At 42.4% G+C, this 27,656-nt stretch overlaps 1 protein-coding gene across 2 annotated transcripts in view; it reads right to left on the bottom strand.

Moving 5' to 3' along the window:
* LNX1 (ligand of numb-protein X 1) overlaps window positions 1-14,761 on the bottom strand; it is a gene marked incomplete at both ends in the record, with an annotated part of 65,734 nt that extends 50,973 nt beyond the window's left edge. Inside the window, one exon of one of the 2 annotated variants that reach the window (XM_082281907.1) lies at window positions 14,379-14,761. In XM_082281907.1, the coding sequence (XP_082138033.1) occupies window positions 14,379-14,761 (383 nt within the window). Of the gene's footprint in view, window positions 1-10,504; window positions 10,597-14,378 lie in introns of those variants that run through there. The other variant, XM_082281908.1, reaches the window with a different exon arrangement.
* Window positions 14,762-27,656: the final 12,895 nt, after the last annotated feature.

Here is a 27,656-nt window from a genome sequence, read left to right as displayed (position 1 = left end):
ACAGGGTCTTGCCACCACTACAACAATGAGGACTGGACTTGTACAGCCCCAGCAGAAGTGTTTATCAATGGATTGATTGAACCTACCAACTTCAAGTGGTTTTGAAATTACAGTTGGTGATCTCTATTCACAGTTCAACCCAAGAGTACCTAATGTTTTTAAACCGGTTCAGTTCTCCTTTACCGGACAGAATAAACCTGTTGCTGTCATTCTGTTCAGTGTTCAAAGCCACACTTCCCTGATAACCTTGATCCTTTGGTATAGGAGAACTTAGTGGGGTAGACGCGTGGGACAGGCAAGAGGCAAGAGAAGAGGTGTAAAGAAAACAGGAATTGAGAGGAAGCAAGAAAAAGACAAAGATTTAGTGTAGCAAGGAACAGTCAGGTGGAAAATGGCTAAGGAAACCAAAACACGGCCTGGTACTGGTGATAACAGAGACTGAATGAGCTTTACAGGTCTTGCCAAGGGAACCAACAGAAGAACCTATTTGTAGACTCAAACCTGCATCTTTTCTTAAAACATAAATAAGGTAGAAGCACCCAATTTGTACTTGGCAGGTAGCATCCAGAGAGTTTATGTAACGCTGCAAAAAGATAAGCACCTATTTAAGAGCAAACTGTTATTTTTACCCAACAAGCAAACAAATCAAGCTCTTTTATCACAGGATAAACCCTTTATACTGTCAGCTGTGAGTTCTCTTGGTGTTGTAAAGCACCACAGGGCAGAAAATCACTATGGTATTTTTTGTGTTGGTTGTCAACCTCTGTTTGCTGGAGATTTGAAAAACAGAGGAGACATGAAGCACAGGAAGATCTGAGCAACAATTAGCAGCCCTTAACAAAAAGCAAATCTGTGAAATGCATTTTCTCTCTGAGAAAGAGACTGTTAACCTCTCTGCAAACACTGACTTAGCAAAAATATGAAGGATGTAACTTAGCACCTGCTGGTGAGAAGAGGAGAGGAGAGGACAGAACATTTTGTTGTGAGGTAAGTGGCACAGGAGCAAATGTTTTTTTAAAATATCTGGTATGGATTACAGTTCATCAGCTCCAGAGGAGGGTTACCCAGTCTTGGCCTCCCCTCATGAATTTCTTTTGTTCACTTGGGTCACTTCACTGTTATTCAAGCCTAGATTATAAAAAAGGCAGATCTGCAGGACTGCATTTGTTTGCTTTCTCAGCTCAATGTATTAAGTGTAAGTTTATATGTATACAATATATCTTATTAGATACTGTGTCCTGTTTTGGTCTGTTCTCTTCTGATTTATTTTGAACTCAAAGACCATAACTTTAAGTGCCTTCAAACTTACAGATACTTAGGCCACTGGGGAAAGAGCAGAAAAAAAGTGAAATGCAGCAACAATTACTGTCCAACTTCATCACATTCATGCCTTGGAAGAATAAAACAGAAATGTACTGGAATTAAATCTCCTCTGAGGGAAGAAACTGAAAGCAGCACGTTTGCTAGAAACTGTGCACATTCAATCCACTAATATTCATCAAGATATGCAAAATTTAAATGCCATTTAAAAATGGACACTGAGAAATTTACAGACATGGCACCAAGGAAAGTACATAATGTTTGGCCATATCCTTGACCCATGACATCACAATGCAGGTGGAAAGCAGATGTTGAGAACACAGCATGTTCTCAGCTCTGGGGGCTGTGTGGGATGAGCAAGATTCCACCAATTTTATGGCAGGGGCAATGCTGTGCAGGGAGGCACAAGGATAGCATGGGTTGCAGTATATACCACTGGGCATCCACAGCAGAACCTCCTCAGCATAGCTAACTGATTTACTACTATTATTAGTATCAATATTTCCATCACAGTCTGGGTTGGAGCAAAGTAACAGCAACTGGCACTCTGAATTCTGCTCATTCCCTCAACAGATCCCAATGACAACCACAGGCACAGCAGTGCCAAGAACAAAAAAAAGAATTACCAGTACATACACACTGCATTTGAAAAAGAATCTTGTTCATCCTTTCTCCAGCAGTGTCATCTTCCTGCTGTAAAAACAAACCAGGTAGTAATGCTTGAAGGAGAGATGTGCCAACTGTTTAAATCAGAACCAGAGGTGATCCTCCTTTGGGAGCTGACAAGGGCAAGCCACAACCAACTCCTGGGATTTCTGCTCCCACTGAAAAACCTGCCTGGCAAAGGGCTGAGCTTCAACATGTGCTTTTCATACAGAGCACTTATTTCTGACTATAATTTAGCCTCTTGGCAGGAGATGTTCATACATATCGAGCGAAACAGCCTTGCTCATCCATATCGACCTACACATCCTCATATAACAGCAGCAGCACAGCACATTCTCTGCTTCCAGTGGTGTCCCATGGATCACAGGACAGATTTGGTTAATCATGCCCATCTCCTCTCCATACAAGCCTGCTCCACAAGGGATGTTTTCTGGCCTTTCATACTGTTGAATTATAAAATCCACAAGTGAAGAGGTCTCTGTGGGTGTTTCTATAAAATCATTCCACTCTTCCTTTTACATGGGAAGGAAAGTTAAAACCAGTGGAATATCACCAGTGCTAAGTGGATGTTAAAAATAACATGTAACACTAGTATTTATCACATATGGGAGGAGAAAAGAAAATACCTGAATTATGCTTTCAAAATTATTAGTCTGTTTCTAATAAAATACAAAAAACCCCAGGCCATGAGTCTACTAATCTTATCCATTCACTAAGTTCTGCAGAGGAGAAAGGAGAATACAATCCTTGGAGACGACTTCCCTTGTCTTCTATTTAAGAGGCTGCTAAATTATTGAAATTCTACATTAAAAATATATTACACGCTGTCTAGTGAATGATGGGCCTGCAATGCGTAATATAGAGAGAGGTGTAAGCTTCCCAATACATGCACATGAAATGACTTGCTGAGCTAAAACGCTTCCTGCCAACATGATTTCAAGACAGCTGAGGAGAAAAAAACAAGTTACAAAATAATATACTAATGATTGAATTTTGTAGTTGAAATTTATAGCTCTAAAGGCATTTTATTCACTTATTTTACATTATTCAGGTAAATAATATGCATTGAGTTAGTAAAAGAGCAAATAAAAATAAGATGGCTCCAGCAACTGCAAGTATCTTGTCTTAGCCTGCTTCTACCATGTGTCACAGCAGTGTTATGGAGCAAGACAACTCCATTAAAACAGAGGAATCAATGGTGATTTCTTATGCCTCTCCCAGGTATCCTCTATACTCAGCCCAATGTCTTGATAAAAAGAGAGAGTGAGAGCAGATACAGCCAATGGTGATGTGTCATTGTTAAAAATCTGGTTGTCTGCCTGCACTGCTGAGGAGAACAAGGCTTTATCAATAAAATTTGAGGATGCTGCCAGCAGAAATCCAACCAAAATGAGAAAGAAACTTCCTGAAAATATGACTTGACTTGCCCACCGTTACAGTCAGCTTACTTTCTTTCATATGGGGAGGATATATTGCACAACATGTAAAAGTTACGGATGCTTTACAGAATTTTGTTCTTTGTGCAAAAGTTGCACAGCATCTGTTGAAATCTCCAGCCGTTTCACTGGGCTGCTGCTGAACTTGAGTTGCTCAGTATTCAGAATCTGTTGTCGATTAATACATTAAATGAATAGATAAAGTATGTTCTAGGGAGAGCCCAAGGATTCACTGGTGAAATGCAGTCTTCACCAGCTGCAGCTTGGCTGAGGCCAAGGGGTTCATTCAGCTTTCCAAGATGTTACAAAAAAGTTCACTTTCTTAATCCCAAAACAGAGTTCAGATCCAAGCCAGGAATTTTTTGGTGGTAGTGGGGGTTAAGTCATGACATGTGACATGTCACTGACTAACAGATACCTCCACTGAGGTACCTGTTCAACACAGAGGGACCAACCTGGACCCTCCTTTTGAGACAGGAAGCCCCAAGCAGTCACATGCATGCTGCCACACAGGCTCTTATTAGTCCAACATTGCCAGTGATGTTACTATAAAACCTCTGGTTTTGTGTCCTGTGCTTGTTGGCATCCTTGTGCACCCAGTTACTGCATGGCTCAGAGAGGCAGTTTGGACATGCTGTCACATGCCAAGGGGCAGAGAATCAGTTCTAGTACCTGAACAATAGCTCTTACCATGGAGAAGGCAGCTGAAATGCAATTGACTACTCTGTGGACTGGGGACCTTGAAGGCAGATTCCCCCAAAAGGTCAAGAGTTTTAAAAATATCCAAGAAGACCCTCAGACCTACTAGTCTGCTACCCTACAGTTTAACAAGCTGCATTATGGATGATCTCAGTACCAGTATTCAGAGCAGGATTTAAGCTATGACAGGCATAAGAGCTCTGCAAGAGCAGTGCTTATCCTCACGTTGCAGGACAGCCCAGCTCTGGCAGATTTGTCAGAGAAATAGCTCAAGGAAAAGTATCCTTGTCATGCTGCCAGTGCCAGTGTTAAACTAGGTTAATTGTCAGAGAAATGCAGAGGTTGGCCAAACTTGCAACATACGGCCTGTGTGGCTTAATGTCAGACAAGAAACGAGAGTCTGCTGCTTTTGAGTAATCGTCGACCTCCTATTCCTGCAACTCTCATCACCACATTACTTCCTCCTACCCCACCAGACCTTCAGTTCTTTGCCCTCTTTGGTCCCCATTCCAAAGTGGATTGCCTGTTGTGAAGGAGCCTCCAAGTGGGGTAGAGGTTTGACCTTTCTGTGCTCCTGTTACATGGGCCAGGCGTGTAAGCACCTTTCTTCTGAGCAGCTTACAGAAAAACCAAACATAACTGAGACATAAGTCATTCATGAAGAGAAACATTTCTGCCGACCATAATTGTTGCATTGCCTTTCCATCTTGGCAGGGTTTGTTTTTTTTTGGCTGGCTCAGGTTTTACTTTTGGCAACAAAATGTATTTGTTGAGATTGACAGTGGCCAATGTCAGCCTTTTCCAAAGGCGTGAGGAGCCTTGAGAAAACAATCCAGAAGAATAAAAGGTCTAATTCTGATCTCAAGTCTGTAGGTAGCTGTGAATGGAGTAAAGGTAACTTTCTTGCATGCATAGAAGGAAATGAAGCAGGATCTTTCTCAATCTATAACTGAAATGCCAACTTTCCTTACACACAAAATTCTCAGGCAGAACCAACAAATTCTTTATGCTCTCATGGGGTTTTTGGTTTCTGGAGCTGTCCCAGACAAATTTATTTCTGCACCTAGAATCACAGCACTGGGGAAAAAATTGCTAACCAGTAACAATCATACCACTAAAACTCAGCACTCTCCAACCTATGCTGAGAAGCCAGGAGGGATGTGCTGGTGGAAAAAGGTACCATCTCTGGGAGAGGGTGGCAGAAGGTGGGGAAGAGACCCTGACCCCACCATGCTGCTGAGGAGTGCAATTAATCTTTGGTTAAACAGTGACCAGACCCAGACATTTGCAGTCAATTAAATGACTACTTCCTGCTGCACTCCTAAGCTAACATAAAACACTCTTGAATACAACACAATATACTTAGAAAATTTAATTTGGGCACTTAAATACTAAGAGTTTACACTACAACTCCTCCTGTACTTTTAACAGTAATACAGCATATTTGCAGTTCACCTACATGAGATTCTACTTTTGGCTTTCATGCCCTATTTGTACAAAAATTTCAAACTTTCTTGTGCAAATGTAAAGGCTGGAAATACAAAGGAGCACAATAGAGGCAGGACCAAGGCATGAGAGAGGAGGGGAATAAACAAAGGGAAGGACCAGAAGAGGTATAAAGCAGAGGGCAGAAGTAGGAGGGCAAGTGAGAGGGCTGGTGGAGGGGGGGTCAGACAAACATTAGTGAGGGACTAGGCTGAGAAAGGGACACTAGTAGGTCTTTGCTGGAGATTTTGGGAGAGAGCTCAGAATTCTGAAGGAAAACTAACTCCATGTTTGGCCCCTTTGTGAAGCTGTAGCATTGGGGTGAAGCTAACAGTAGCCCTTGACACACTCCTGCTTTTGTGTTTTGATTCACTTCAGTTCTGCTTTCTCAGAAACATCCACTTCTAACATCCTGGGAAAGACCCTCTGAATTTTATCTCAGTGTGCTATGTCCTTGCTATTTAATGCAGATATCCTAAGAATTTCATTTATATTTTCATTCAAGAATATTTCCATTCAAGTCTTGCTTTCCAGCACTTTCAGCTTTCATTAATCTCACAGTTTAGCTTTGACACCGATTTCTATAAACACAGCTTTGCACAGCGTAAGGAGGCTAACACGTGGCTTTTGCAGTGGACTAACACAGGAGTCCAAAAGGAGCTTCAGGCTTATAAATTTGGTCATGAGTAATGCATGTCCTGTGCTCCCCAGCCTTTGTGTGGCTAATTTCACAAGAATAGACTTGAAGCCAGACACAAGTTTCCCCACTGAGTTGAACAGAAATTAAAGAAGTTGGCTGCACAGTTAAGCTCAGTGCTGTAAGGGGGCTGGGAGAGCGCACCTCATTGTTTTTACCGTAAAAAAGATGTGCTCAAGGGCACTAGAAGACAGCTGGCACTTGCATCTCTTCTTTTTAAATTGAATAAACAGAGAAACTAAATTTTACTGGTTATTCCAGCCCAAAGTGCTGTTTTGAGAGTAGTTATCTTATAAAAGTTATATGGGGAAACTTGATTCAGTTAATTTGGTGAGATTTCTTTGACTGTTCCATGTAAAACTCAAGAGGGGTAAGAAAAAAAATAAGTACTTTTTTTCACAGGTGAGAGTAAGTTGTGCGTTTCCATCTAACAAACAACCAATTTTAAAAACCAATGCTTGATTCAGATTAGTGGGGTAGATCTAGCTGATGTATTACCAGCAGGGACTAAGGCCAGGAGCTGTTTAATCCTTTGAGGGAAAGAGTGCCAGCAGGAGTGGCTGCCAAGGACTCCCCAGTGCTCGACCTGTGCTGAGCACACGCGATGCCCAGCACCATTCTGGGCACTTGCTTGGTCAGCATGGCCACGTGCTGAATTGGGATTAGGTTGAAAACCACCCCACGTGATTGATGTCCTTAGGGAGACAAGGTGAGTCTTGCAACCTAGTCTAGTCTTGCAACCTCCTTCCCCTCAATTTTATTTCTAAGCGGCTCTTTGAGCTAAAGGTGCAGAAAATCCTGCTACTGAGAAATACCCTGCTGCACAGTTCCTCCTATGAAGTGAGAGGGGTAGCAATGGTGTGAGCACTGCCACCAAGTCCTCTCACTCAGGAAAGCCTCCTACAATGGCCACAGGCTGACTCTCCATCCACATACCTAGTTTTTAACTGGAGACAATAACACAGCCCAACTCTAAAGAAAGCTGGAGCAAGTATTTCCTTTCTGAAGATACATTAAATAAGAAAGAAAGCAGATGCCTTTCAAAGAGTCTTTATGGAGATATAAAGCAGTAGGTAGGGTAGGGTCTCCTCAACACCCATGGAGACCCTTACAGTGGTGAGAGACATTGGGCTGGTGGGGCTACATCCCACCATCTCCCAGAGGTTCCTCAAGGTAGACCTCACAGGTTTTTCTTATTCTTCTGTCAGATGTTTCCCCAGGCTTCTCAAGAGGGAGAACCCTGGTTTGCCATGCGCTGCTCTTCATGATTTGGCAAAGTGCAAGGACATGAACCACATCTGTGTTGAGATCTTTGCTAAGGGAAGGACAAGAGACAATGGCCAGGGAAGTGGTTTTAGTGCAGGGGACAACATCAGGGGACATGCATTTGCTTCCTGGGAATACCTGTAATTATCAAACTGCTAATAGAAAACTAAAAATAGTGGCACCCAACATCCATCCTGTAAAGCGCCACTACAACACATCCACACACATCTGTTTCTTACCTGTGTGGCACCCAGCTGAAGTGAAAAGGGTCTGGCACAGCCTTTCCCCAACTTCATTTCTCCTCTTCAAATCTCCTAAAATCTCTTTATTTCTTAGCTGGATTCCAGGGCCTGCCTCTCCAGATGGGTTTTGTGCTATACTGTAATCCCTATTCCCCAAGCTGGCCGTTCCACATTTAGGAACAAAAATGCCCTGGAACTAAAGCAAACCTCAACAATGCAATACAAATGACATAACCTTTGAACAGAGTAGAAGGGAAGAGATGGATTGTGTGAGGGAGAGGACAGTGTGAATCCCAGCACTCTTATTCTTCCTCTTGTGCCAGCACCAGTGATGGTAACTGCATCCCCCACTGTCCTCCAGCTCTTTCCTTGTGTCTAGCAAACCCATCATCCCCCTCTCTCTCCTCAATTGCTATCTCTGGTGGCTGACAGCCAAGAAAGTAATGAGTCCTGACTGAGACCAGTATTTGTACTGGCCAGCAACCAAAGACAGTGTGATAATGAAAAAAATGCTTTCTGCCTACTATGGTCTAGTTTCAAGCCATGGTGCAAGCCATCAGACACACTACACACAGCAGGCACTCTTCAGTTGGCTGTGGGGAAAGATTTACAAAGCTGCTTCTTTGGGGTACAAAAGTTCTGTGGCAGTTAACCTGTGCCCCTGGGTGGCAGGCTGTCCTGGACACCAATGGCTATGCTGTTCCACTCACAAAACTTTGCATTAAAAACATCCCAAGTGCCCAAGAAACTGAAGTAGCAACCTGTACATCATAACGTGTATAAACTGGTTAAACAGGACTAAAAACTGTATTTCTCTTTTTCTTTCAACTGCTGTTATTAGAAAAGACCATGAATCCATCCCACAGATTAGTATATCAATGCCTTGTGCAGCATCCAGCAGCAGCCAGAGGCACTACATACACGTGGAGGAGAAGGAGAAATTCCTGAAAGGAGGTCAAACTGCCTGGTGTGCTTTTCTGTGTCAGCCCCCAGTAAATCCCACTTTCTTTTGCCCTAGCCAGAGATGGAGTGGTGTGGGAGGTCCTGAGCACTGGCTCCTGGCAGTAGGATGCCAGATAGCATCAAGGGCTGGGCACTGGAGAGGGGATGTGCACCTCCCATTGTTGACAGCTGAAGATGCACGTCTGAACCCCAGTCCACACCCAGTCCATTAATAACAACTGCTGACATGCAGCACGACTAACATCTCTGTGGGTTAGAAGGCTAAATAAATAAGAAATGAATAGCTACCGTACATCAGAGCCCTTTATCCTGGGAGAATCAGTGAACCTGAATTCCCCAAGAAAAGCAAGTAGGCTGCATCTGCCTGTGCTCTGATTAATCTCATTGGTTTGTTTTCCTGGAAACTAGATGTCCCAGATGCCATTGTTTCCATTATAAATGTTCATCTGCCCTGTTTTGAGCTTGATTGCTCCTGTAGCCTGCTTGGCTGAACTGTTTTTTGGTGGTGTTTGTTTTTTTTTAATTAACATTCTTAAACAAAATGCCATTCTTAAACAAAATAAATTAAAATGAGGACATAGCTGCAACCCTCAACACTAGATTTGTTAAATTTTTAAAAACACCTACAGCATACAGAAACCCTAAGCTGTTGTACGCAATGTGACTAAATTAGTAATAGTTGCCATGCACATCACACAAGAATTTCAAAAGGGGACTTTGTGTTTCTGCAAAACAGTGCTATTTTTGTCTGACAGTAGAGACAAAATCATTTGAAAATTAGTCTCTTTGGTACTAATCACAACTGTTACTAAAACATTCCCACTGTAGGCATAATACAGTAATTTTTCATTTTTGAGAGAATTAGACATTTCATTCATGATCTCAGTGAAGGTCTTGAAAGTTTACAATTTGTTAAAATACAAACAACACATAATTAATGAAAACATACTGAAACAAAAAGCTATTTCTAGTCATAAAAGCTCCACTAACTAGTGCAATAACATTCAAGCACAAATTAATGTAGTAACATTCACAGAGGATACCATAGAATATTTGTTTTATGGGTTGGAAAGATCAGCTATGGGGTTGTTCGAGGTGGATTTTTTAAAAACATGAAGATATATGGATGGATTGCTACAGTTATATTTGCTTTACAGAGAAAATAACATTCTGCTGTGGGCAAAAAGAGAAATACGGGAAAATTCTCTTCTGTCTCAAGTGAATTATTTCTGGTGAAAGGCTTCTCAGCGTTTTGCTACAGGCATGCAGCTTTACACACAGAACATTATGCATGTACACACAGAGAGTGCTCTACTGGGGGTGTCTTTCCTGATGCCCTCCCCTATACCCAGCTCCCCACAAGGCTATTTACAGGAAATAAAGGAAAAACACAGATTCAGAAATGGAAAAAAACCCAAACCAACAAACACCTAAAGCATTGGCACAGAAAAACAAGTTGATAAGGAAAAAAGCAGCTTCACTCAGTACATCTCAGCTGCTTCCAAAACAGAAAGCACTGGGGATGTACTGCTATTATTAGCCCTCCGGATGGGAAGCAGCACGGTGTGAAGCTGTTGGCAAGACGTTGCAGGATTTTCTTCGCACGTATGCACAGGCACAGACACACAGGCAGACAGACCCCCCAAAACGCTCATGGTGAGCCCCTTCCCGCCACTCGGGTGAGACAGACAGACAGAGAGCACGACGCTGGCGCGACTGTGCGTACTCACAGCTCGGAGTACAAGAAGTGCAGGTTGCCCACATTGTCTATGTAGTTTGCAGGACTTAGCCAAGGTAGGACCAGTAACAGGAGAGCCTTCATTTTCAGTGCAGTGCTGGCACTGCTGCTAGGTTTCCTCCTTCCCACCGTCTCTCTGGTGGGACACACAATGAGAAGCTTTCGTGCCAGCCAAACCCCTTCTAAGCAAGCCTTTCCATTTCAACGCAATGGTAGCACATTATGAATCAAGCTTAAATCCCTTAAACGAAGCTACACAGCAAAAATCATTGACCTGTAAGAGGATTACTTGATCTGACTCTCGGATGGGTAGATGTGAGGGTTTAGGGACAGCACAGTGTGGTTGGCGAGACAGTGACTTATGCTGCAGAGGAGAGCGATGCTCGGGGAAGAGACCTGCCTCCTGCAGGATTCAGAGTGGTTCTTCAGAGGCAGCTGGTATGTTTACATCACTGCCCACAAGCAGATGGGTTACGAGCTAAACTGCATCACAGAAGGGTGTAGCTGTCTGACAAGGGGGGAAAAAAATGCCCCCCGTGGAGTTTTGTGGCAGGCGATATCAGAAGACCACACCTTTTTAAAGTAAAACACTGCAAAAGATCACAGCCAACTGCTGGCTGTTTGCATCTCAGTCTGAATTCCCCAAATCCAGTCAGATGTTTTTGTACAAACATAAATCATGTAATAACCCAAGGACATGTCTCTTCCCAGGGCTTTTTTTGAAGGATGCAAAAGCAAACATTTTAAATAAGGATGCTTTCAGTGGACTGCTCCATGGTAACCGGTGTTTTAAAAAAAATGTTTAAGTTCTGTCATCAATTACAAAGCATAAAAGAGCAAGCTTACCTTGTCCCATCAGTGACCTCATCTCTGATCAGGGTAAACTTTTGTTTTCTCTCTGAGAACCAGAACTGGTCTGAACCTGAACCACGCAAGAAATTTGAGAACTGCTGACCACCCTGATGACCCTAGCAGAGTCTACTTTAATTTATTCACTGAGAACACAATAATGTTCTGTTGAGATTTCAGGTGGACTCTGAACTGTTCCCACTGCAGGCACCAAATATTTATGATTATTATTGTATTTGTTTTATTAGGAAAAACACATATTTCCCCTCCTCTCTATTGATTCACCAGAGTTAAAGAGAACAGCATCAGCTCAGTCTGCTCAATCTCTCCCTGGGCATAACAGAGCACAACTTTCTTCTCTTTGCCATTAATTGGAGATGGAATGGCAAGAGAGGTTTCTGCATTTCCAACAATTAAATTAGGCAGAGGCATAAGATGCTTTAGGTGATAATTAATTAATGCTGTGCTTAAAATAAAATAAAGATACTGTGCAGTGTCTGCAAGCATAAAGATGTAGAAATTAGGGATCACTCAGAATGTTCCCTCCTATTTCCTCCCTCAAGTGGGGATGGTAGTGAGGCTGCTATCCCCTGTAAAGCTGAAACCCCCAACAGCAGAAGTTCCTGTGGTTTCCTATTCTCCTGGCTCTGCCCTTTGGCCTTAAGGTAACTCAGTCCTCCCAACCTCCTGAGGAAGGAAAATCAATTTCGTGAGCAGCAAAAAACCAAATGTCCAGCCTACGTAGCAATGCTTTGTACTGCACTACCCTAGAGGCTTTAGGGTAGGACAATCCTACTCCATCTCTTCAGTCTTCTGCCCCTGGGGTAGTGGGACCTGGTGCTGGGAACCTGACACAGGGAAGAGGGAACAGGAAGAGATTGTGGGAACATGTTACCAAGACAATTCTTTCTATCCCCACTTGGGCTCAGGCCAAGCAAGCCAGAAGCACAGGGTCTTGGAGATCCTGAGGGGAAGACCAAGGCCACTGACATTAAACAGTAAGTGCTAGAATAAAACCTGCCAGGCTTTTACAGGACCAAATCATGGTTTATAGCACTGCAATTCTGTAAGATATGTAAAGAAGGGTACCTTTACTACCACCTTAAGGAAAAGAAAAAGACACTGGAGTGACTTGCACATATCCACTTACGAAAATCGACACTAGATATCAGAAGTTGTGCTAGCTGTGTGGCTTCCCTGTAAAAAAATGCACTGATTTGCTTATTTATTGGGGATTGGAGGTGAATTGGAAGTGGATGTCCTGCTAATTTTGTGGCCACAGCATCACCATGTCAAAAAAAATGAAGACAAACAGGAAGGTCTAAATCACATTGAGTTCAGCTCTATGTATAGCAAAGGGAAAAGGCATTTGCATTAGGGGTTCAAGATTTTGTGGCTGGAATCTGTACAGAAACATAATTTCAGTGACAGCAGCTCACAGAAGACTGACAGTCCCCTTACCTGCACTACTATTGAAATTAACATTTGAGGCCTGTCAGATAAGTACTAAGACAGAAAACTATTATTAACTTTGTTATTTTGTCCCCTTAGGAGCACACAGTGAAACTGCCTGAGCACTCCTGGCCTGGGCTGGGGCCTGCTGTCACTGCCTCCTACACCATGAATGCCAGGTTCAGAAATGTGGCGACGAGGGCACCCAAATCCACAAACACCAAACCTCCAGCATGCGAAAAATGGTCTCATGACCTCTGCAAGGGAACAATAAACCCATTGTTAATGGTTGGTGTTTTTTTTTTTGTTTTGTTTTAGTAATGCAAAATTGTCACATTTTTGGTTCGTTAGGACACTATGACTCCAGTGAATATCTTCAAGTGAATAAATTCCTAGTGAGAATCCAGGTGCTTCAAGAAATGGCATTTCCAGTGCAAATGAGGACATGTTTGAATGGCAGGCTGCAGAGCCATTTCTGGTTGCAGGCTCCCAGACTGTGAAGTGTGCAGTATGTGAACATACCTCCACTCTCTGGCTCACCAGTGATGCTCTGACCCTCAGTACTGCCATGTCTGTGCAGGAATGTGCTCCCAGCAGCAGTCTGGAGCCCTGCACTGGCTGCTCAAGGCTTCCTTTGCATTGCAGATGCAGAAGTACACACTTAGCAACACAATTTACACCTGCAAACTTCAGGGGATGTAATTTCACTGGGCAACAGATACAGCTCACAGAAAAGGGCACATCTTAGACCCCATCTCTCCTCAGACCTGAGGTGCTGTTACACAGACTATGCCAAAGTGTTTGTCTTCTGTCAGAAATCACAGCCCTGAACATACCTCTTTACCCTTCTGCCTTCCTTAAAAACAGCAGAACATGCAAGACAAAAGCAGCAGCACATCCTTTTACTCTGCAAAACAAAGAATCATTCAGTTCTCTCCTGGCAGAGGAACCAAACTACTCCCTGGAGAGGTCTCTCCCAGAGGCAGGATGGAGGGTGTCCTGGCTACCAGGAGGGATAAGGCTGGAGAAGGAGTCCAGCCAGGGTGCTCTTCCAGAGTCTGTCTCTCTGTGAGCCCCATGGTGCCTTGGGTAAGTGCTCACCTGGAAGAAAGGAGCACTCAGGTTCAAAGACCAACACCAAACCAGAATATTTTCTGCTCTACTTCTCATGTAGGTCATTTGTGATTCAAAAAAGGTTTGAAGAAAGGGCAATTACAAAACCCTTAATGTGCTATTAAAATATTTATAATAGCTCAGCTTCCCAAAACTCACAGATCTCTTTGGACTGCATACATACTGTTATTGTGCAGTTAACCACAAGGTATTCACCCAGAACTGCTAAGGATAGCATGAAGTACCTTACATGCATTTGATTCTAAAAAAAAAAGTAAGATATAGACTATCTTGGACTATAAATGGACTAAATTCAGCTCTTAATTAATGATACTGTAGGTGTTCATTGGGAGTGAAATCAACAACTCTTTATTTTGATCAGTATTAATTGAAGATATTTTTCCTCTACTCAAAAAAATAGAGTGAAAAAAGGTCTATCAACAACAACTTACTGGGTTTGGAAATGCTGTTCGAGGTGACCCCGTTGCACAACCTCTGAGCAGTGTTCTGTGAAAGGGCAGCTAACCATTAGCTTATCCAGGAGGTTATTCACTAGTATGCTGGACTTCCTGCACGTCTGGAGAATCACAAGCTTGCGGTCCATGGGGCAGAAGTCTTTTTCCACAAGGAAGTTTGTAAGGCAGGCTGTGCAGAAGGTGTGACCACAGAGCGTGTCTAATGGCTGAAGCAAAGGTTGCAGGCAAATGTGGCATATCAGATCATCATCTACTTCTTCGGTGTAGCTGTACAAGTGGTTTTCTTCTGGTAAATGTGCTTGGCCGCAGGTGACACAGAGTGGCGGGGAGCGATCCTCCATTTCTTCTTTCTGGCTCATAATCAGAATTGATGCAATTCAAAGGGGGGCAGGTGGGAATACCCAACCCGTTTTCTATTTGTGAGAGCTGTAGCAAGGCTTGTGTGCCATCAGATCTGTGGGGAGGAAAGCCGAAGGATTATGTTCTGGGTTATGTTTTCTTACAGTACTTGTGGTATGTATCTGGATACAAAGTGCTACAGCAGGTATTAAGGAAGGATTGTGTCTTTGGGATGGGAGAGTAAGGCAAAGAAGGGGGCAGGAAAAAAAAAGAGAGACTTAACTCCAGGGACTTATTTTCTCATAAATCTAGCTCAATTTACACAGTTAATCTCACTGTAAAGAAAGATAGCAAGAGAGGGAGAAATACTACAGGCATTTAACGGTTGAAAACCTTAAATTAGCATATAATTGCAGTTCCAGTCAGCTGATTTTGTGGCCACACTACTTCTGCCAGAAAAGCAGCATTGTGTGTGGGCAAACACTGCAAGACTGTGTGCAGAAATACAGGTAAGAAAGGTTGCTGGTCAAGATGCCTGCTCAGCACAGCAAGGGGGAGCAGCACCCTAATATACACAAGCATACAAACACTGTATGTGTAGCCAGAGGAAGGATAATTTGGGTCGCAAGAATTTAGAGCATGGGACCCTGTAGATCATTCTCATACCACAGCAGCAATGCACCTGGACCCCTGCATTCGAAGTTTGCCTGACTGAAGTCAAGCAGTTATAACCATCTGCACCAGACTAATCAGTTCAAAACTTCATTTGCTCTGCAAAGCACCAAACACCTCACATACTGAAGCAAAATCCACAGCACAATGCTAGGTACTGTATTGCTCAAAAGAAGGCCTATTCCCTTCATAATTTGTGATACAGAAACCCAGTATGTGCCTAACTACAAACCCAATTAGCTCTGGCCACAACACCTGCCTGCTGGTATTTCAAAGACGTAAACTCTATGGGTGGCAGCAAAACTGAAGAGTAACTTGTAGTTTTTACTTGATGAACCCCAACTGCTTGCTGCAGCACTTATGTCTCATTATTTCTATGCTTATTTTCATATACTACTCTGAAAATAAACATGAGGATATAAAATATGCAATGGCCTAATTACTGTTCTTGCTTGAAAATGCAAATCTTATTTGCTGCTCTGCCCTAACACTGTACCCTTGCTTTCAGCTTGACTTAATTTGCTGAGACAATGTGTCAGCCTCAGACACCCATGTCTGAGGGCAAATGAGGGAAAGAATAATAAGAAAAATATGACTATGACAGAGCATATTTTCATATAAATAAACTCTTATTTTTATGCAAAGCTCATGGGCTCTAAACCTGAGAAATTAAACTTTAACATGGCAAGGTTTTTGTGACATGAAGGTAAAAATAATAGCCCTGCTAATTCTAACCAGATGTTTAAATGTCAAACATTCTCTTCAACGCTTTGCTAGATTCTATTCTTATGAAGCAATCACATTAAGTGCCTGTTTTTGCTTGCAAGAGAGAGTTCTGCATAAGCTCTGTCTCCTGATTAGCAGTAGCTTCAGTGGAATTAAAATCATTGCCTGTTAGAACCCTTGCAAATATTTAAAATATGCCAAACTAGGTCAAATGTTTCCTTTTGTAAAAATTTTCACCAGAGATTTATGAAAAGCTCTTTGTGAAGAAACAAACATCTCTCCATAGTGCAGGCAGCAGCTCCACCTGTTATCTTAACATAGGAATTATTATTTACTTCTACTAAGGTGACACACAGCAAAATGAAACGAGACAAAAAATTATCCGAGGCTGTGGTGGAGACTGAGCACTGTGAGTGGCTCCTGTAGGAAGCCCTTGGATAACTTCTCAATGAAGTGGAGTGGCTGTGAACGGGTGTCCAGCTGCTCTCTGCATCCCTTGCTCATGGAGGGAGCCCATCTCCAGTCAACAGGACTGCTTGCAAGAATGGTAACACATGGCTTGGGAACTTGCATGATTTTTAAAACAGATGTAAAATGAATTAGAAACCAATAAAGCATGACAAAAATAGCACTGTGTTATAAACTCTGTTTTCTCTTACATTTTCAGAATGCCTTGCACCCGGGCCAACCAGAGATGTGGACAACATCATGCTATTTCACCATACCCCCTCCACATCCTCTTCTACCACCACACGTAGGTACATCCACGTGGGGGCTCGCCCCATGCACCACACACCAGAATACAGCCAACTCCAACATTTCGTTGCCTCATGGATGTCCTCAAGGACAGAATTCTTGCTTCTTGCTGGCAGGAGACCCAACACACAGCTCCCATCAGCAAACCTGAAAGCTAAAGCCAAAGCCCTGCTCTGAGGAAAGAGCAGCCCCCAGGAACATGGGCATCTGAGCCCCACCTTCCCAACCTTGTGCCCTAACCCTGGAAGTACCTCTCCTCCACTTTCACATGTACAACCCAGCAAGACCCCTGATACAAATTAGGTACAGCTGGAAGCAGTACTACAGCTCCAAAGCTACTGCAATTATTTTCACAATGACAGCAGAGAAAGAGAGGCATCACTGCCCTAAGGCCATGTTGTGCTGCAGCAAAAAATGATGAAAGAACTGCCAGAGGAGGCAAAGTCTGACTGTCCTGACCACGTTACAGATACTCTTTATCAATCTGACATACTAATAATGCACTGCTAGTGGAAAAGGGCAGGCATGGGGAGCTCTACCTGAATTTTACAATGTTTACACAAATTACAAATGTTTGCTACAGCACAGGGAAACAAAACTATCCATATTTATTAGTACAGGCACTGAATTTTTAGGAGAATTTAATTCAAGTCCTAGGACCTCTATTATTTAGAAAATTTTGACTACATAATAATATAAATTCTGAAAAAAACCAAAAACTCAGCCCCTTCTGGCTAACCTGGTCCACATTCACCCATGAACCTTCATAAACTGCGGAACATATCAAGCAACAGAATGATTGCCACCTTTGGGAGGTGATTATACCACCAAAGGAGTTAGCATGGAGGGCATGTGATGTGAGCTATCTCACAGATTCAGTCAGAGGCAGAAGTTCTTTGCAATGCTTGTAGTCATTTGTATTTATAACATGCATGTGCTGTCATATAATAGCTACGTAATTAGTATCATGTCCTTTACAGAAGCTTAAAGTCTTAATTCTTCTTGGACATTGTAGAAGAGAGGGGAGAAGGAATTTAAATTTGACCTATTGATTGCCAGTGCATATTTCTACTTCTTCTACTACCTATGAATAAAAACCAAGAATCCACTTTGAGCAGAAAAGAAAACCTGTACAGGTAGATGTACAGTGAAATAGAAAAGGTAATTATTTCCTGGCTGAACCTCTATACTTCAAGCCCTGTCTTTGGGGGAGGAAGAGAGGGGAAAAGAGAGGCCAGGAATCCTATGTTCATTTGAGTTGGTGACAGCCACCACTGGCAGCCTCAGTGGGACATGGATGTCACCTTGAGAGTCTCATGCTTCTTGTAGTCAGAGCCATATTGACAGAGACTGGTTCTTGCAAGGATGATTGGCAGGAGAAGCTTTTAGAGGAGGTGGTGGTGCCATGCCAAAGCAGACATCACCAGCATTTGCCACTTCCCTGCTGCGCAGGAAGTTTTCAACAACTCAGGTCCCAGATTTGGCATAGTTTTACAGCACCTAGCACAGATTTGCTTGGATAAAGAAAATCAAGTACTGATTTGTAAGAATGTCACAGTGTTGTGACACTGCGGTGAATCAAGCTTCAGTCCAAGGCAGAGACCTGAAGCACAAGAATACAAATGATGAAGGAAGAACATTGTTATCTGGATATCCATATTGCCAAGCTTTCAGCCACAAGCTGTAATGACAATGGTCACATCGGGGCACAAAATAACCCCAGGGCTGTGACCACAGTGAAAACCACTATCATGATAACGCATTTGTTAAAAAGCTACCCAACAGGCTGTGCTGATTGGAAGGAGTTTGCATCTTACTGGTCTTCACTGCTTAAACATTTGCAGCCACCAGAGGCATTTAAGAGAATAACAGACCAAACCCACACAAAAAGCCTGGACAATAAACATGGAGAGTAGGTAGAGAGAATGCTTTTCATCTTGCAATAACAAGCCCATAGTTTTCCCATGCCAGTGAAGCATTTAACCAAACTTAAGCTTAAATACTGACTTACCACCACAGTTACACTGGCAGCAGTGTAGCAAGAAGCGGGTTTGCCAAGCAGAGTGGCAGAACCCCACTGCCTCTGCCCAGCCACCATCAAATATTAACCCAGCAGTTCAGGAGGCTGCACTTGGAAGTAGCATGACGCAAAATGGAAGAAACTTCAGGTAGCAAAGAACAAGTAACAAAAGCTAAAAGAAAAACAATTAAGTGATGAAAGATACTGAGGGAGTGGCTATTACAGAAATTAAAAACCAGATGCCTAAAGGCCAGAGAAACAGTGACATGGAGCCTGGAGGGGCTTAAATCACAAACGGTGAAAGGTAAGGCAGTAAGCAGACGTCACTGGAAAAAAGAGCAGCAAAACAGATGAGCTGCAGAACAGTAAGAGGAACTTATCTCCAGTAGTCCTGAAGTAGTACGGCTTGGTGGTAATGAAATCTTCAGTCAATGGTAAGGGTGGCCAGCATAAGTAAAGTAAATGGATTCTAAATAGTACAGTAAGATTGACAAATATTAATTGGTTTGGGGTTTGGTTTAGCTTGGTTTTCTCTCTGTGTTTAAGTGACATGTTTTATTAATACTCCTGTTTTATACACACTCTGAGCATGTGTATAACAAGTCCTGTATTTGCTGATTAAAACAGATGCCTTTTCACAGCCCATTTCTCTGCTGCACAACCTGTAGGAGATGGAGGTTCTACCGACAGAGCTGTTGTACTCTTCTTAGCTAAATAGTGATAGTAAAGTCATTCTGCATCCTTCCCCCAGTCCCAACATGGGTTATTATCTCCTACAAATGTGCATCTCTGAGTGAGTCACAGCCATCCATTTACATGGATCAGCAAGGCACTGTATGGCCAAAGGGGCCATGTAAAGCATGTAAGGAAACCGCTCTTCCACAGCGGCATTCCCAGCAGCCAGGTAAGGGTAGGAGCTCCTTATTCTTCCAGAGATGCTTTACCTGGCCTTTCTTTCACCACACTAGCTGTGAGCATGCTGCAGCCAATACCTGCCATTCTTGATAATCAGCTCCTTTGCTGAGGGTTTGGAGACTGTCATCTTGGCTGTTCATGTTAAAAAATATCCACATCAAATTGCTAGGAGGCTTGACAGCTTTCGCAGTTAACAGAATTAGCTCTTTATTGAAGCCTCAGCCCAGCTGCCACTGCCTAGACGTGGGCAGATTAGGAGATGTGGGCATTGTCCCCATCTAGTGGTTCACTCACACCGGGGAGAAGAGTGGATCATGGCTAGGAGGGAGCAGAGGTCCTCCTTCACCTTCTCAAGCAAAAGCACACAGCCCTCTGTTTATGCAGGGTTAGCTGTGACCTTACTGCTCCTGCCAGAATCTGGGTTGCAAGATCACATCACTTATTTAATATTCTGGGTTTTATAATGAAATACCAGGTTGACTGCCTTTAGAAGACTATTTGCCATTAGTAAAATGTTAACTGTTTTAACCTCCTATCTTTCATCAAACTGTCTTCCCTGGTAACAGCCTCCCAGGTTTCCTGTTACTGTGGTTTTCTTCTCTCCAACTGAAGTTTTTTATAGATTACACTGACTTGACTGTTCAAGGTGGTACAATACAACAGTTGTGGAAAGAACTATAGAGTGATCCATACTTCAATAATATCTATTATACAGTATTTTAGATTAAAAAAGACAGTGGTTTACATTTCAAAGACCTGGCTATAAAATATCATGTAATAATTTGTACCAATCTTGGCATAGCTGCACTAAAGGCCAAAGTGGTGAGTCAGTTTGCCTAGACTTGAAACTTTGTTCAAAGGAAGGTTATAAAACACTAAGGTGCCCAAAATCTTATCATCACGTCTACTGACCAGAAATCCTCCTACATAAATCCTACTCTCTTTTTTTCCCCCCCTTTCCACTTATTTTTAAATCTATTCTGACTAAAGAAGAATCACAACATTTTCTTTCTGCCTGAAGTGTAATTAGATGGAGATTTGTTATGGGCAGAGGCAAGATGCATACCTCCAGGTAAAAAGCCAGTAGCTGGAGGAGAGTTGGTGATCCTGGAGATACCAATTTAGCATGTAAGAATTCAGCTTGACTTTTAAGATGATAGGAAAGACTGTTAGAACTCGGTCTTAGAGGAAAATAATTGTATTTAAAAGTCCAGCACGTTAGTACAGAACGTCTCTGAGACAACGAACAGGAGCTCCAAAACCTCTCCTCTGCCTGGCCCCAGTTTTAAGACAGCTGGTTTTTCAAAGTTATTATTAGTCAAAAAGTCCCTCTCAGCGCTTATAACAATCAAAGTACTTTGCAGAGCCTTTATGATGAAAGGCATTTCCAACTGAATAGAAAAATCCCATGGTACAGTACAGTAGGTGAATAACCCCAACTTTTTAAGTTGCAGCTCAAGCTGTGAGGCCCAACAGCAATGTCATACTGTGCCTGCATGCAAAATAACTTCTAAAACCAGAACCAGACTGTTTGAAAAAAGTTATTTTCTCTGTGGCTCATGCTGGAATTTACAGAATAAACCAATGTTGGAAAAAGTTTTTGTTGTGGAATTATGTAGCTGAAATGCCTGCTAGGAATGTATGGAAATACATTCTGCTTTTTCATCTGTCTCTCACACGCCCACACAAACCTGGATTGCTCTTTCTGATGATTTCATGGATACAAAACTTTGCTCAGCACATTAAAATGAAAAAAAAAAAGAACAAAACAGCCCAGAAGTACTGACAATATTAGGAACAGCTGGGCAAGATCCGAGAGAAGAGAAGATCTGAATAAGACAGTACATATCCGGCAGGTTAAGTATTTCTTACTATAAGGAACATATCCTAAGAATGAACTCACCTTAGTAGAAAGTAGTACTTCTGAGAAGACTTGCTGCTGACATGTCTCTAGCTGTCAAATACTGTGATGGTTAAGGTAGTAACTTCTGTTTCTTGCTTTTTTCAAAGCTCAGTAAACCCAGACTTGGACTGACAGGTTATGCCAGAACTTCAAGCTCAGACTCCAAGTGCAAAGAGGTAGCAAAATGGGCAGGCTGTGGGTAACTGCTTCCCAAAGGCACACGGTCTACCTGCTCAAAGGAAGTCAATCATGTTGTCAAAGCAAGGCTATGTGAGCAACTGTGATTGACTCCTCAAGGGCTTCCTAAACATATGCTCATCCTAATTGGCATAATAAATGCCATCGGCATTTCACATACTAAATTATAAAATCGCATGGCTGGTTATGTAACAAAAGGTGCGCTACTACTCCGATTTGGCTGATTGCTCCGTCTGACTTTGCCAAGACTGGCTGCCTTACAAATACCACAAGCTTACTTTCAGCCATTTGAGCAGATGACAGAACTATGTTTTTGTGGCTGGACAACCATGTGCTCCAGCTGCCTTCTAGGATGCTGGTAAGCCAGGAACAGGTACAACTGTCCATGCAAACTGCACAAGGGAAAGCACCCCGGTCCTCGCTGCAGGTGTGTCTGCTGTGTCTCTGCAATGGGGACCGCAGACCACAAGTTCTCTGTGCAGGCTGCCCTACTTAACTGTAAAATAACCATACAATAGGCAGAGGAAATAGCATGGGATTGTGAAAATCTTAATTTAATACAGCTTCACAGTAAATCTTAATCTGTTTTTGCAATCCTCTCCCAGGGCCCCAAGTGGGTCAGCAGCGAAGGTGGGTAATGCTACTTCTCTGCCCGAATGCCAGGGCATGGAAGAGCTGATGAAGAGGGAGCAAAAGAGAAGTGGAGGACTTCTTCCCCTCAAGACACAGAAACCTTGCACCTCAACCTGCCTCCCATGGCCATGGTGCCTGCCACCCTCAGACCACACAGCATCTTCTCACATGTGACCACGAGATAACATTTAATAACTACAAAGTGCGGAACATGTGATGGATAACCCTGCTAATAACACATAATAAAGTAAGCTGTGCTTTAATTACACTGTGCCTTTACAACTGCTTCTCTGATCCAGGAGTTTCTTAATAGTTGGTAAACTACTTAATGAGTTCTCACAACACCCTGTGGGGACCTTTTTTTAGAAGTAACCCACAGTTAGAAGCACCTACTTGGTTAGGTGAGCAGGGGAAGGGGCAGCTGGCTGCTCCCATGCTGTGGGGCCAGTGCCCAGATTCTGTCACAGGAATCCTTGTGCAGCAATGTGACCACAGAGATACTCTCAGACCTGATCTGAGGGAAAGCCCTCACAAACTCCTGACTTCCAGGGTTGCATCCTCTGCTTAATGGACATGCACCTGTAGGGGGGACAGCAGCAACTTGTAGCAGCTGGCTCCCAAGAGTAACTTGTCTAAACAAGAGAGGCAAATGCTTGAATTAAAACCTCTGGTCCATTGCACTTAAAAATTAAGCAAATTCAGTGGAGCAAGGATTTAATAATCTGTATTTCAAGTCTACTTATGTTGCACCTCCCATACTATGATTTAGATTTAAATATTATTATATTATACATAATAAAATAATTTAAATTATTATTAAATATTATATGCTATGTACAATTAAAATTATAGGTCTGTAAATGTCTATAACATAAATTATATCTGTATCTTACTGTTTCCTTCTCCTCCTACTTGGATCCACAAAAATGACTGAATAAACAAATCCTAATCAGAAAAATCAGTCCCTATTGAAGAACTGCACAGTAAAGTGACACTCTGCTGCTTAAAATAGCACAATCTGAAAGCATTCCCTGCTACTCAGTCCCAGGGTTACAGCTGCAGGGGCCCAGTCCCATTCAGGAACCTGAAAAAAGGAGGGCACAAGCCCTGGTAAGGTAGTCAGCAGGTGAATTTCAACAACTTAGTGGAGTGGTGCAGCCCAGGGGCAGCCCCCCAAAAAATGGGCAAACACACAATATGCATCCATAAAAAGAAATTTCAGGGGGCAAGGGGAAGAAATTTTGATGAGCTTACATATATTTTTCAATGCTGACTGCTGAATTTCACATTTAAGGAAAATGCACTCTTGGAAAGAAGGAGATATACTGGGCACTGAAGAGGCTGAACCCTGCAGCCCAGGTACTGTGGTCTGACTATCAGTTTTCTGGGGCTAACACAAGTTACATTTTGTCTCTTGAACAGGCCTCTCTTATGAAGTAGTGCCCATTTATATCTGCTGATAGTCCCTATTGCTCATTTGGGAGTTAGGTGTACAGTAGAGCTTATAACTCTCTTTAAAATGGAAGACTGAATAAACCTAAAGTATTCAAGCAGGAGTGGAAGCAGATCTCTCTAGGTAAGGCTGTGCAATAGTTTCTGTTCTAGGGCACCTTTTTTTCTGTAGCAGGATAATGACTAAGGTCCCTGCTGAACAAAAGTCTCAGCAAGTAAATTTTGTTTATTATACTGACCAAGCCCTCAGCCACTAAAACACATCCTGTAGAGCCTGGTTCTGCCTTCATCTGCTCAGTGCTGGGAAACAACATCCCTGAGTATGGTACTACTCACTGGACTTGATTCATCACTGCTTTAATTGGGGCTCTGTGGGAACTCCCCCAAAGGCCATTGCTAATTAACATGCATGTGTTACTCATGGCCTTGTAATATTCCCCTTAACAACAAGAGGCTTATGAAGGTTTTGTCAGCCAGGACACGTGAGTGACACCAGCCTGGGAAAGATAGTTAAGTCTGTGGTTGAATTAATATCTACTTCCAGAACCGGTTCTGTGGGTGTGAAGACCAATTGTGTGCTGTTTAGTCCCGTGATGAGAAACCAATTAGGAATTACATGCTCAAACTATCCTGCTTCCTGCATCCTTTCTCACCATCAGATGTGATCTGCTGTGTGCATGCAGGCCAGGGGATTTTTAAATTCCTCCTACAAGTCATATTTATTTCAGTGCCTCAGACCCTTTTTGACTGGATCTAAACTGAGATATTCTTTTAAATAGCAGTAGTGTGATTAGATGAGTTCTCAGACTGAAACAGTGACAACCCAAAGCTATACTTTACAGCACTGGGTTCTACTAGTAAAATCCTGTGAGAACTGATGCTGTTAAAGATATTGTACAAAATCAGCTTTGTAGTAGAAAATAAAATAAAATAATAGCATCACCTATACTTTTTTAACATCATAATTTCAACACAATCTATACCATGTAGCTGTAAGCATGTAAAGCAAAAGACTAGGGAAAAGACAAGCAAAAAGTAGACAGGAACTATAACTAAAAGCAATCAAAATTTATCTGCTTTCAAGCAAGGCATTTGCTGAAAGATTTACCAATCCAGACAGAGAAATAGGAAGCATTCCTTAATAAGAAATTATGGCACGTAAATCCCATTTATTTTATTAAGACTCATTGATCCAGTAAGAATGTTGCAGGTGCATTAAAGTGAAACTGGAGGACCAGTGAGAGGGTTACCAGGAGCAGCTAGACAGGTAAGAAGTTTAAGCGTTTAGCTGCTTGTAATGGAGCAATTGATTTCTATTCAGAGGAATGGGAACAGCACACAGTGGGAAGCAGTTGTACAAAACCAGAGCTGCCAACTAAACATTCCCTGAACATGTATTGAAGGTGAAACTTTGTCTTCTGTGCTGAATCCCTTTGAATCCCATGATTCAGGTAATGATTGCTTTTGCAGATTCAGGTTGAGCCCTTAGGGAAAGCCTTGGAAAGATCAACTACATACTCGTCCATCACAGCTTCTAATTTCCATGAAGGAACTGGACATGCACTGCAAATAAGTGCTAAGTCAGGCAGCATTGGAGGACACCAGTGTCTGGCCATTTTAACAAGAGAGGGGTCTCATTACCTCCTCAAAAGGCTCTGGCCACAGAGTCCCTCCAAATCAGCCACAGGCCTCCATCTGCCCTGACAGTGAGAAGAGCCAGGTGGCAGCACCCAGCCCTGCAGGCAGGGCTGACATCTCCAGAAATACTGGACTGCTTCCCTCCAGCAGCCAGCCTGGAGGAGACTCTCTACATTTGAAAGCCTGTATTAATTTACCTTCCTTCTGGAAACAATGCTGCTTGATTTCCTGGTTTGCAGTAAAATGAAGCTAATCTATCATCTCATCCTGCGTGCAAAATTTATTCCCATTTTACTAAAGAAAAGCTATGCTAGGGGAAGATGCCAGCACCTTCAAACTTCTTCCAAAAGACAATTCAATTTTCTCTTCTAGTAGATGATCACAACTCAGAGCCAGGAACATTCCTCTTTCCAGCTCTATGCTACAGATGCAGTTAATATTCAAACACATGGGCTTGGAATACCCTTGCAAAAGCAGAATCCATGTGAGCAAAGGGGAGGACACTTCTCTAGGACCACAAACAAGTAAGAGAAATTAGCAATGGGAGAGTATTTTCAAGGGGCAAGGATAAGATAATGATGAGACAAGCTTTCCCAGATTGATTCAATTTATATCTTTGGAAACTAAACATAGGCTCTGAGGTTTGGGGTGGAAGAATAAAATAGCAAATTAGTAACAGATTACTTCCTTAAGAGGAATTTTCAGTCTTAGGAAAGTAGATGGGAGTATTGACGATACAACCCCTCACACAGCAGCAGCTTTCCAAATTCCTGACAGTGATTTCTGGCTTTTATTTGCAGGTCAGCATTCGTACTTTCCCAACAACAGCAGATAAGAGACCCTGCTGTTTCAATGAAGTGATGGAGCTGCCTTGATGTTGTTCTGCATAAACCTGAATGAGCAAATGAAAATAATTTTGGGCAGTGGGAGCTCCATTTCTACAGAAGACTGTGGGAAAACAAGTGCTTTGCATAGTGCCCAGTACAGTCACCTAAGGTTATCTTGCTTTTCCTGCTATTGAAGGAGCCCTTTCCTAGTCATCAGACAGCATAAAAAAGCATGACATACAAGTCTAATATGCACCTTTTCTGGGTTTTGTGCTTTCCCTCGGCAGATGTAAAAGTGGTTGAGAGCTTGATGCAAGCAGTACATCCCTGGTCATTAAAAACAACCCAAAACATTAAGAAGTTTAAACATATGAGCAGGTCCATCTGATTTATGTACTTGAACCCCTTGTCTACTGACTACTCTGAGTGTACATTTCGGTGGGTGAAGATATCCACATATCCTCATTGCTGTTCTGGGTTCTGTGCTGGCACTGTGAATACACATGTTCTCACACAAACAATCAGTCTTATGGATAGAAATAAAGCTTACAAGAAGTTATGCCTATTCATATATATTCACAGGTTTGCAGCTGCTGCATATACCTGTACTGAATTACAAGATGTTTTGAGTAAAGGACTGAGTGTAAGTTTAAGTAAGTGAGAAGAACAGGAGCTAAAAATAAAAACCAAACCAAGTTCTCTTTCTTTCCTCACCTCAGCTGCAGTTATATGCATAAAATCAAGCAGCAAGATACAGCACTGGTGAATGTAGCCTCAATTTACCTCCTACAGCTGCAGTGAGACTTTGTGGGTTTTAACCTGGGGGAGGGGAAGAAATGGGTTTCCAGAGGATTAATAAAGCGATGGGCTAAAGCAGCTGCAGTACAAATGGCACCTCTCCACAAATAATCAGTTGGATTTCAACACACTTTATTGAAGAAATAGACCTTCTTAGCAACGGGGAAGACAAAAACCCAAGCACATCTAGCTAACAAAAATGTTATGATCTAAGCTCAGTGGTTTTGCATATCAGCATGTATGTATGTAAGTAGTATTTTAACACTGCCTACCAAGAAGCGCAGCAACCTACAGGTACATTATATGTCCTTTTCTGTTAGATTATGAAAACAATCCCTACATTAGGTTATGGGGAAGCTGAATCTCTAATGACAGAT

Source organism: Coloeus monedula, assembly GCF_965178545.1.
Source record: "Coloeus monedula genome assembly, chromosome: 5".
In the NCBI taxonomy this organism is placed as follows: domain Eukaryota; kingdom Metazoa; phylum Chordata; class Aves; order Passeriformes; family Corvidae; genus Coloeus; species Coloeus monedula.
This window is presented reverse-complemented; position numbering and strand designations above follow the sequence as displayed.